The sequence below is a fragment of the Nylanderia fulva genome, unplaced genomic scaffold (assembly GCF_048542155.1).
Source record: "Nylanderia fulva isolate GAGA-0341 unplaced genomic scaffold, ASM4854215v1 Scaffold158, whole genome shotgun sequence".
In the NCBI taxonomy this organism is placed as follows: domain Eukaryota; kingdom Metazoa; phylum Arthropoda; class Insecta; order Hymenoptera; family Formicidae; genus Nylanderia; species Nylanderia fulva.
In genome coordinates this window covers 103,453-115,982 of record NW_028189817.1, presented here as the reverse complement: position 1 = coordinate 115,982, position 12,530 = coordinate 103,453, and the positions used below count along the sequence as shown (strand labels likewise).

Here is a 12,530-nt window from a genome sequence, read left to right as displayed (position 1 = left end):
AATCGATTCGTTTAACAGAATATTGATGCAATATCTCTCAAGCAAATGTCGATTTAAGCATTTCTACAATACAATTTTCCTCGATAACTCAATGAAATTTTTAGTATGAATCAACTTCTACGATGATAAAATCACTTCATGCTATCATCACAGTTGTCAATTTCGTTGAAGAATTTGCGTAGTTCCATGAGAGTATTCCAATCTTTTAATTTTCTGCAAGAATTCTACGGCTAATTAATTGACGATTTAATTGACAAAAGTCGATTGCACATAAACATGAAAATATTGCGACATTCAACGATTGGTTTATTATTGAGGATTGATGGATCGTCTTGTTATTCTCACGTACAATATTGGTATAAAATTTGACTGGTGTTACGATTCTTCGTTTTCGCGCATTCGATCGATGTCACAATCACTCTTCCCCCCTCCCCCACCCCCCGCCACGCTAGTAGTCGTGTGTCATCAACGATACGACAGATTAAATCTTCTTTTTGATTTTAGTAAAAACTAATAAGAAAATCGTCATGCGGGACAAATTTAACTCGGCTTAAAACACGTACGGCGACATCTTACGATGTGCCGGAGCGAGTCTATACATAAACGTTGCCCGACATGTACGTGAACGCGGTCTCTCGCCAACTGATGGCCATGTTGTACAATGCATGATGACGCTCGATTCGGGTAGACACTGCCTTTCTCTGCTTCTCCCCGCCTTGCAATGCTGTGCCGCGATGCGCAACATTCGCACGCGCACAGGGCTGGTTCTACAACGAAAAGGCACTTGTCTAATTGTGCTCTTATTTTGTTATTGCAAAATTATGCAAGAAAGAGTATTCGATATGTATGTATATTCAAAATCCATGTAAAATTGACTTAAATAATTATAATATATCGAAAATTTATGAAATCGATATATGAATTAAAATTAGTTAAAATAACAGTTAATTACATGATAATATAAAAATTTTATTTTGAAATATTATCCGGTTTGTAATATTTGGAGAATTTATAATTTTTATATACAAATTTTTAAATTAAACAGAAAAACTAAGTTTAAGGCTTTTATATTAATATTTTAACTAACGGCAAATAAGCCATTAAAGGCCTGGCATGATTAAACGTAGATTCTTTTCTTTTAATGAGAATTTATTGATATTTTGAAAATGTACGCTTTAATCTTTGTGTTATCAACAAGTAAATCAAATTAAAATAAAGTGCGTACAACTTTTAATGATACTCTATATAGCGATCCTCACAACGATTGATTGCGATAATTTTTCTTCGGTTCTATAGCCATTGAAGAAAGAAATATCTAATTGTGGTTGCTCAGAAGCATTGCATAATATCCGAACACTTGATAGTACATCGCCTGAGCACACATACCTAACCAAACGCCACAAAAAAACTCAACTTGATATAATTTGACGCCAAAGTGACATGAAAAGGTACCTTTATAGACGCGAATCCTCCATCTATTGCATGCATTTTATTATACAATAATTTTATATACAAATAATTATTTAAATATATGCCACTAGATTTATTTTCATTTGCATCTCGATCGGCAGAGAAATAACTCATTAATTTATCACAAACATACTTATTACATATACAAATGTATACAACAAATGTATACGGCATTCAGTATCATTACGTCATTAACTTTTTGGCAATGTGTACACATATATCATATTTTGTCACACTTTGATATACTTTTGTCATCATTTAACACTAACGCAATAACATTTTTATATTTTATCACTAATTCGATCACTTTGCTTTTATGTATTATGAATGTTCGTTTAGATATAATTAAGGTAGTTGTACCCTAAATTAAAAGTCTCAAAAATCTTCTGAAATTTTGAGAAAAATTAATTTAAATATTGTTGCATGTCTGTGTTAAATTTCACCGAAATTCACGTCTCGATCCACCGTACAGATTCTGAGATATACTCATTTAAAACTTAGCGATTTTTCGTATGATTTGACCTTAAAATCACGAATGAGCAAAAAATTCAGTTCTAGCAATTAAACCAGTCTCGAGACACGTACGTATAAAAATTTGTAGAAAATTAGTTCAAACGTTTCTGAAGCCTATGTATTAATTTGAAAAACTTTTACCATATATTAATAAAATAATCGTAATCCAAATTTTCTAGTTTCGTGAAATTTTCCGATATCCGAGTAAGCTTCTCAGACATGGAAACGTCGCATTGTAAGAACAGGTTAAACTATATATGTCACATGGCACGATATCGTACGTGATATATATATATATATATATATATATATATATATATATATATATCACGTACGATATCGTGCGAATTTTTTATAGAAAATAAAATATTGCAAGTTAAATAATAAAAGTAAAGTACAATAAACAAAAGGAATAAATCTTCCTTTATATCGTAACATATTTGACATTTCTTTCTCTCCGACATGCAACGTTGCCATGATTTATCTTCTGCTTTTACTACGTAATACAAAAGGTTAATTTATTTTTTCTTATTATGTATTTCATTATGTTTTGTTATTATAACATCATGAAAATTCATGTTTTTTACCGTTAATATTTTAGATAGAAAAATTTCATGTATATTATAATATTTATTAAATAAACTTTGTTTGACTCAAGCAGTCAGAGTATCACTACCTTAAAAAGACGATAAACTATAATAACACCATATGAATATATCGCATTATAATGCGAAATTAACTTGAATAAATGCTAGCACAATCTCAATATAAAAATGCTACTTTTTATTTAATACTTCTATATCAATGTAGAAAATCAGTAATGTTTGCGCGTATATGACAAAACAATTGAAATTGAACAACTGATAGAGAAAACAGTGAAAATGACATTTAGGACCAATTTTTCAATAATAGTTTGAACATAAAAGTTTTAAACTATACGCACATGTAATCTGCGCAGTGTTAAACATTTAAATTAAATGTTTAAACGTCTTTATTGTAAAGTTATATCATATATTATTTTATCTTAATAAAATCACAGAAGTTTTTTTGGTACGATTATTAAAAATCTGCAAAAATGCTTTTGGCAAGATTAAAAGAAATGAGCAAAAAAATCCAACTTTTTATATTTTGTGAGCACTAAAATGCGGAAGGATATTTTAAGGGCAAAACCTCGGGCAGATCCAATTCTTTATATCTCTCTTATCAATTTTTTTAAATACTTTATTCTTTTAGTTTAATTCACGGCAAGCAATGTCATCGCGCCAGAAAATAATGATAATGCTTTCATTACTAATTGTAAGAGACGTAAATACATAAATAAACCATTCCAGGTAGCACATATTCGTTTCAGAAACGTTTCATAACCGACTCTCGGTAAACATTTTTTATTTGTTAAAATTTCCATTCGAAAAACGTTAAAAGAAATGTTTATTTTCGAGTTTAAAAAACGGTCAAAATACCATTTTTTACCGTTTTATATTTTATTCGTGCATTTGCATTAATATAGTTTACTCCTAAATCATATTGTGCAACGCTGATATATTTTCTGCAATGTTAATATAACATTTATAAAATATTGCAAAATATTTCTTTTTTTTAATTTTCTTCATGTATTCGGACATTTATTTGTCCGATTTTTGAATAATCAGTTTAATATTTGAATTCCCCGTTGAAATTGTATTAAAAAAATTAAACTGATAAAAATAATTGATTGTAATAGTTACTTTTTGCATGCTAATTCTCGTGACTAAAACTTAAATGCGAGATAGATAGCTCAACGTGTGGTACATATTAGTAAATGAAGAAACTATGTAATTGTATTATAATATAGCAGTAATATTTTGCAATGTTTCCAATAAAATATTAACTTATAATATTTGCATAATACTGCAATATTAAATGCTGCAATATTTGTAATGTAGTTCAATATTAAAATATTTATTTTATTTACAATATTTTAGCCATATTTCGTGCTGTGGAGATATAATTTAAATGTGAAAAAAACATTTCTTAAATTATAGTTTAAAAACTTTGATAAAAGATAAAAGAAACGTCAACTTAAACGAGCTACATTAATTCAGGATGTCAAACAAAATTTATTATGAATAGAAACACATCAAACAAGTTATTACAACAGTATGCGTTTCGACAGTTTTTCTCAATACATTAAATTTTACAATTGATGCATGATAAAGCAAACATTTACAGCACATTAATAGTAAAATATTTCAACCACAGACCGAACTAAGAATTTCAAAAGATTAACTCCTAAAGAAATCGGATTGCTTCACTTTTCGCTTACTAACGACAAACTTTGAGTTGACAATTTTTTCTTTCTTTGGAACATGATCCTGATAATAATTATATTTGTAACATTGCAAAACATTTTAGACAACATAAACTAATTATCAATGTGCGACTTAACATTTATTTTTAGACATAAATGTTTTGTTTGATTTTTCAATCTTTCGTTTTTAAATATCTATTTGATTTATCATGCATCAATTGTAAAATTTAATGTATTGAAAAAGATTCGTACAATCGAAACGTATACTATTGCAATATAACTTGTTTGATGTTTCTATTTGTAATAATAAATTTTGTTTGACATCCTGAATTAATGTAGCTCGTTTAAGTTGGCCTTTCTTTTATCTTTTTGTTGAATTTATACAAGCCAAAACTTTTAATATAAATTTAGTTTAAAAACGTTTTTGTCGAAACGTTTTTTATTGATGCTTATAAACAATTAACAGATAGAAAAGATTTTTGAAACGATCATATGCTACCTGATTCTGTAACTCATTATGATAGCGATATCGTTAACGAGTTGTTGCGCATATATATTTTGTCAAAAAAGATGCGCAACGACTCGTTAAACGATATCGCTATCGTTATAACGAATTATAGAATCAGAGGGGGGTAGCTGGGATCTTATACATGCTTATCGACCTAGCCTACCACTTGCTACGTGCTCATTCGCTTCGATATTTTAATTAATAATGCAATAATTATTGTACGAATTTAGCAAAATGTATGGGACTTTTTTGTATATCTCAATCTGTTCCATTTCCTGACGAATGTTGGCATTAATGTTCTGAAAGATCTCATATGTATATGCACCTTTCACAATCGAAAGGATATATTCCAGTTATGAATAAAAAATTACAGTAGCGATATGCTGATTTGATCTATAGTAATGTCACAATTTATTGCCATCTGAGTCAGCTTGATAACTTGTCTTCGATGAGCTCGCAATTAATGGCAATTTATGGCATATATGCTATTGATATGATCCAACTGCAAGAAAAAAGTGCACGCTACTGTGCGAGCAGTGTAAGTCCTGTGCCTGTTGTTGACATTCGTTTTCAATTTTCCCATCGCGTGTCGATTGTGCAGTTTTAGCGATCATTTTTTCTCTCTCTTTCTTTCTCTATACATTTTATAATTTATCTATTACCTGATACCATTTCCTGAGATGTCATTTGTAAAAGTAGTGCAAGCTGTTGTCGCTCGGACATCCGCGCTGGGTAACCGCGGAAACGACTGTTACCGCCTGCGGGCATTCCGTCCTCATAATTCATAAAACGCACAGCACAGAAAATGCGGCCGCAAAACGTTAAAAACGAACATAGGACGCGCACTTGCACTAGAGAAGTAATGTGTATACGTAGCAACGGATATACGCGTACATACGCAGTTCTCTACCACGCGGCGGGGCCTGCCATAAAGCGAGGATAACCTTAAAAGTGCGCAGTCGGTTCACGCCATTTTGACCTACCGAGTTCGTATATGAACACACGCATAGAATCAACAACGACACGGCTATACGAGTGTGATGATAACGACGCAGTCACAAATGCCGTCGCAATTGCGGCCGTTAATCGTGCGCGCGACGTACACGAGATAAGATTAATCGCGTAACGCGCAGTTCCATGCTGTCGCTTCTTCAGGTCCAAATCATCGCCGATGATTTGATTTCGCGAGACGACATGTGCGCGGGCTCTTTACTTTGAAAACGAGATTCGCAACACTGATTCTAGGACACGGTGCACAATATGATGCAATACGCGATATAATATATATTTTGGTTCTGTGCGTTGGCACATCCGCGTTGCGTCGCAGGGAAATTTAACTTCGCGGCAATATTTAAATTCGCCACGTTAGGAGTGTTATCTAAAATAAAATTATATAGATGATCATCTAGATGAAATTTTGGCATCTTATCTTTATATCGATAATAAAAATATATATGTATTATCTATATATATATATATATATATATATCTACATTTTACATAAAAAAGTGTTATTTTTACTAAATTATCTAGAATAATGTTCAAATAATTTAGAGTTTAGAGTCATATAGCACATAAAAATTTAAATTTAGTAGTAGAACTTAAATAGTTAGCAATAAAAAGTAAAAAATAAAAGTATGAATATATTTTTAGATATAATTTATATTTTTTATAACTATATTTATATATAAGCAATCTTATTAAGCAAATATGTGGAAATTATACCTAGATGAATCGCCATGATATAATTGTATCTTTTTATCTAGATATATTTAAAAAAAATTATCTTTATCTTATATCTAAGATGGATTTACTTATTTTTCTCTTTTGTAGAAATAATAAACCAACAAATCTATTTATATATGTATATAAGTATATATCGTCTGTCTGTCTGTAGGTTTGTTCGCGTCGCATGCCCCAACTTGCTCCTTTTTACTTCAATGCGCTCGTATTGGTTCAATTCGAGGAGCGCACTAATATGAGCGCATTGGAGTAAGAAGAAGCATTTTGGGGCATGCGACGCGAACCTTGTATGTCCGCGAACTACTTTCACATTTATGGACCGATTTTCACCAAATTGGTACCAAAATGTTAAAGAAAAATATAGACCAACAAATGTTGTAATTAGGCCAATAATGACCAACAAACAATCAACAAACGATTGGTATTACAAAAAATATTTTAAAAAGTAAAGGCTCTTGCACAATCTCAGGTAATAGGAATAAGAAAGAGAAAATATCAACCAATCGGAAAAGGAGATAGATATTATTCTCTGCTTCTATTGGTGGATATTTTTTATTTCTTATTCCTATTGCCTGTTGCCTGGCATTGTGCAAGGGGTTTTAAAGTTGGCCGGCTAAGTTCCCGGAGCTACAATTTTATGATAGTATATTAAAGAAAAAAATCATATATCAATTAACAAAAGAAAAAAATTTTTTAAACAAAAAATAAAATTAAGGTAACCCCAGAAATATTGCTTAGAATTAAGCGGGGAGTACACACTTTTGCATAAGCGCATAAGCATATGCATAAGAAATTCGATTAATTGAATTTCTTATGCATACGTTTATAGACCAATCAAAGATTATTATGCTTGCGCTTATGCGCCTATGCAAAAGTGTGTGCTTCCCGCTTTAGAATAAATTTTGTAGGAAGAAATAATAAACATTTAAAATGAGAATAGTCAACATTTTAAACATAAATAAAAATCTATAATTATTATTTTTTTTTATAAAAGTATTTTATTTCTAAATGTTGGTAGTTTTGCAACCGGAGTTTCTCATTGTCACCGAAAGAAGTCTCCAATGTCTCCAATCTCCAATATCTGTTCGGAGTTTGTCCATCACTTTTCACTAAATTGATGTAATTTTAATGACAATAAAATTCTCAAAGTATATATATTATAAAATTTTTTTCATTATTTTTGATTCAACAATATTGTACTTTATTTTATATTAATACTTTCAAATAATGAATATAATTATAAAGATTTCTTTCGAGATATAATGAACTCGTTCATTTTTTTGCAATTGCTATGTATACTTGATTTTAATATTAATTATATGTAAACCTTTATTATATTTTTAGTATCCCATCTATTAATTTTACGTAAAAAAATAATTCGCACGGTTAGTTCGCAAAAATATGCATTCTTCGTAAATTAACAATTATCAACAAAACAGAAAACGTAACCCATATTGTCCCATACTCTACATTCTACGTTCATGAAATGTTAATACAACACTTTCCTACGTGTGATTTTTCTTACTTATCGTATTATACGAATTATAAGAATTCATTTTGAAAGCGATAATCTGTTGTAAGTGTCAATCTACGCATTTTTATCCATTATTATAGAAAGTTCGTGAGGTAAGTGTAAGAATTTATATATAGAATGTGTTTTCAAGAATCTACACTTATAAATGTAACATTTTGAGGTTATGTTTTCGCGTCAAATAATAATGTTTATTTACTTTATAGTATATTGTGCATTTTGAATATTGTGAAACAAAATTCTTATTTTAAATATATATTCAAAGCAAGTTGCATTTTCTTGTAATTGTGTTTACATGACAAAATCGACGTCTAGTAAAAAAGATATAATCAGCAAATTATAATCTAACATATATTTTGTTGCAACTAATGACTAGAGACTAGAATGAAACTAATTTTGTTGTCCTACATTTATTTATATTAATAAATTTATGAAAGTTTTTCACATTGATATTATAGTTTAGAAGTAACAGCAGAAGAGTATATTTTCAATTTTATTTATGATTTATTATATATCTTATATAACAATAAATAATTAAGTTTTTATATAAATAAGAGTAATTGGAAATAAACAAAAACATAAAAAAAAAAAAATAATTGTGAATTAAATTGAAAAAACCAAAAAGTAATTTAATCATTTGTACATAAAATCTTTGTGCAAGTATTTTTTGTCATATGTCAATAATATAGTTTCTTTATTTAAAAAATTAATATCTCTAAAACATCAATCTTAGAAAAAATATAATTCTTAATTAAAATATGATTATGTTTGTGTGTGATATGATGATATTTGTATGTATGTAATATTTTAGTTCTACACTATTTTATATTATCTCTATGACTATATAGTAAAGAATTTTCTATATTCTTAAAAATATTTGTCCTTTTCTATTTCTCATAGGTGCAAAATAAAAATGAAAGTAAAACGCAGTAAATCTCTGTCTCCCGAACCATCCAGCAGCAGGGATACAAAACGTGTAAAATTAGAAGAAACTGCAAATTTAAATAGAATAACAGCTTCTGCAAACATACTTGAATTTTCAGATGATGTTTTACTCAATATACTGAAATACTTACATCCGCAAGATCTTATGGCTGTCAGTTTGTGAGTTCTATATTTATTTCTTTGCATATTTTACATTTATTTTTCTCTCTTTCCTTCTCTCTGTCTCTCTCTCTCTTTCTTTCTCCCACTCTTATAATATTTTCATATTATAATTAATTTTTCTTTTATTCATGTAGATGCTGTCACAGATTTGCACAATTGACGCAAGATAGAACCCTATGGAGAAGAGTAGACTTTCGAACAAAACCAATTCTTGTAGATGATTTAAACCAATACATGAAGTTCCTGCAACCAATAACAATGAGTTTGGCAATGCGTGGCAATTTTGTCACTGGCAAATGTTCAGCTCTTACACAAATATTTTTTAAGAATATAAAGATGCTATGTAATCAGCTTAAAGAATTGATTATTGAAGAATACTATATCAATGGAGACAAGGTATATTTAAATAATAAAACCTTTCATATTGGCAGACAAGCATTCCATCAAGGTGCAATTTCACGTGCCGCTAAAACAAGTGATTGAAGCGACAGATTTGTCGCTCATAATTCAGCACCAACAATTTTATAATTTGAATCAGTTCAACTACAAAGCATTTACTGCTCAAATGCTCAACTTTCAATTCTGTTGCGCTGCTATTCTTTTCATCTACAAAAATTATCGCTGTTTAGTTCAGCGACAAAAGTTGTTACATGATCATTTTTGTCGGTCAAACAATCGATTTCAGCGGCTCATGAAAAGGCACCTTCACAGAATCATTGATGAAAAAGATGTCGTAATGTTATATCTACATTTTTTAAATGTTTACTGTACATTTGAACTTAATCTCAATATATTCTCTCTCTCTTTTTCTGTTATAAAAAATACTGTATTATAACAATTTTTACAGATTCAAATAACAGATTTTCCATGTACCATTGAAAAACTTTCATTAGAAGGTTGCCAAATGGAGTATCTACAAAATAATAAATCTTATTTTTTTAAAATGGATTTATACATGCCTAATTTGACAGTAAGTTGATATTTTTACATAGATATAAATTTCAAAATAAAAGAATGTTTTTTCAGTATTTTATCTTTTTTTTATTAATTTTTTTACATTTACATATTATATTTACCACACTATAGCTTACCATGAATTATTCTGTATAATATATGAAACTATATTTTATATTAATTGATCATTGTACAGTACGTTATTTAGGGCATGTTCTGATATACTGCCAGTATTGAAAATCTATAGTTTACATTATGTATATTATACTGGCAATGTAACATGAACATAATAAATAAGTTATTTCGTCTCTATAATCTTATTTGATGTCTATGAAAAATAACTTTGAAAAATAATGAACAGATACACACTCATATATATTATTATAATTCTTCTGCATGCTAATCACATTACTACTATTGTATATTGAATACCATTTTCAGTGTTTGATTTTGAGCAATTGTCAATGGTTTACACCACATTCCTTATTAGTTATCAGTAAAATACCCAAACTTAAGGAACTTAGATTGAATTCATGCCATCGTCTGGGTGAATGTGTTGCATATGCTAGTCTAGCAACTAGATTTGGATTTAGAACATTAGAGGTATAATATATTTCTCTACTCGTGGATTATTTATACTATTTCAGTTATCATTCTTATCTTCAGTCTCATCAGAAAAATATAAAATGCTTTATGTTTTATGTTAGATTTTAGATTTACGAGACACGGCACTCGGAGATAGCGAGGTCGGTTGTTTTAGTAGCACTAAAACTTTGACGCATCTTTATTTGGAATGCCCTTCTACATTAAGAAATGAAGAATCTTCTGAGATTATGCAGCAACAGCAGCAGCAACAACAGCAAGCTTTGCAATTACCAATATTTGAAGATAACCATTTAGCACAGGTATTTTTGCAGAAAGTCTATTTATAAGTACTAATTATAAAAACTAATATATCCTTTTTCTTTAAGGTTTCTAAGTCCTTGCCATGACCATATTGGATTGTGACGGCAAAAAAGTACATGCTGAAAATTCTTTGATGCCATTTTTAAATGTTGTTTCACCGAAATATCTTTTTATTTCGAAATGGCATCTAAGAATTTTTAGCGTAATATTTTTAGCATAAGAATTTTTTCTCGTCTCTGACGTCACAATTCTAACATGGTTAGCGAGGAGTCAGGAGCCTTAAAATGCGTGTTTAAAAATGCTATAAAAATAAATTATTTTATTTAGTTTTTTAAATTGCATGCTCTAAAACGCTGTAAAAATGAATTATTTTATACAGTTTTTAATCGAGGATGTATTTGCTTTTGAGAATAATGGATTTCAACGATGTTTAATATCGGATAGAGCAATTTGTGCTCTTGGAAGTGATTCTTGTGATAGAAGGGTGATAAATAGCTCTCCACAAGGAATGGTAATATTACAAGAAAATAGACGAATATCGAACAATCCAAATCTTAAAATATTAGTTGTTAGGTGAGTTTCAATTAATTATAAAAGAATTCAAAAAAAGAAAAGTAAGAAAATGGATACAAAACAAAACAACTATCACTATTTGTTTCTTTTTTCTTTTTAGAAATTATCCACGTGTAACAAATTCAAGTCTTGTCCATTTGGCTGTAAATGCATCGAAATTGGAGTATTTAGATGTAACTGGTACTTCTGTAACAAGAGATGGTATCGAATCTTTTAAATCACAGAAAACTAATGTGAAGGTCGTTTCATCATTCGATGAGACATAGTTAATATTATATGTAATATATTAGGATTTAATGAGTATTTATTAATACTTTTATTTATAAATAATTAATTTTTTTTTAAGTATTAACATTTGTATACACATCTCTCTCATGCTTCGAAATTAAGGTTTATATAGTGTTCAAACTATTTTATAGGTGCAATTAATTTCCATAATATTAAATAAGTATAATTTATTTAAACGAAAATAAAGCATAACATTTGCATTTTTTATAAGTCTGTATGTAATATTATTATAGTATATATTATATATAAATAACTCTATAAAAACAATATATTTTATCCTCAAAGTCTTACTAACTTTGATTTAATATTTTCTGGGATTATTATCATTATTTATATTACTGTAATGACTTTATTTATTTTGAATGTTATTATTACCTTTTATCCTTTTTTTATTATATGTGTACTAATATTGTGTCACAATATTCATGGATTTTTACTTTCCATGTATTATCATAGAATTGTTCTCATTAACAAATAAAAAACTAAACATTATATGCATGAATATGAATATGTATTATAATATATAGAATACTATATTAATATCTTGATTCATGCATGATCAACATAAAATAACATTTGTAGTATATAATAAATATATTGTGGATGTTTATATCTGCATACATATATATGTTATATTATTTTTAATTAAG

The 12,530-nt window shown here is 28.8% G+C and overlaps 2 protein-coding genes across 3 annotated transcripts in view; one reads left to right on the top strand and one right to left on the bottom strand.

Moving 5' to 3' along the window:
• LOC114944394 (uncharacterized) overlaps nucleotides 1–6,043 on the bottom strand; it is a 57,478-nt gene extending 51,435 nt beyond the window's left edge. The window contains 1 exon segment of the mRNA XM_085480693.1: nucleotides 5,441–6,043. Within this exon segment, the coding sequence (XP_085336819.1) occupies nucleotides 5,441–5,564 (124 nt within the window). The 5' untranslated portion in view covers nucleotides 5,565–6,043.
• A 1,658-nt stretch (nucleotides 6,044–7,701) lies between these two features.
• Nucleotides 7,702–12,022, top strand: LOC114941063 (uncharacterized). 2 transcript variants are annotated; one of them, XM_085480692.1, is made up of 8 exons: nucleotides 7,702–8,147; nucleotides 8,953–9,156; nucleotides 9,294–9,555; nucleotides 10,007–10,129; nucleotides 10,555–10,716; nucleotides 10,821–11,018; nucleotides 11,429–11,592; nucleotides 11,693–12,022. In XM_085480692.1, the coding sequence occupies exons 2-8, from the start codon at nucleotides 8,966–8,968 to the stop codon at nucleotides 11,856–11,858; spliced, it is 1,266 nt and encodes a 421-aa protein (XP_085336818.1). In that variant the 5' UTR covers nucleotides 7,702–8,147; nucleotides 8,953–8,965; the 3' UTR covers nucleotides 11,859–12,022. The 2 variants fall into 2 exon arrangements, with proteins under 2 accessions (XP_085336818.1, XP_029171740.2); XM_029315907.2 differs by having other exon boundaries at nucleotides 7,704–8,147; nucleotides 11,399–11,592.
• Nucleotides 12,023–12,530: the final 508 nt, after the last annotated feature.

Bases quoted from the DNA above. Each gene is read 5' to 3' on its own strand.
- LOC114941063 (XM_029315907.2), top strand. From the start codon at position 8,966: ATGAAAGTAAAACGCAGTAAATCTCTGTCTCCCGAACCATCCAGCAGC. The intron at 10,717-10,820 runs GTATAATATATT...GTTTTATGTTAG, and splicing joins TTGGATTTAGAACATTAGAG to ATTTTAGATTTACGAGACAC. The intron at 11,593-11,692 runs GTGAGTTTCAAT...TTTTCTTTTTAG, and splicing joins CTTAAAATATTAGTTGTTAG to AAATTATCCACGTGTAACAA.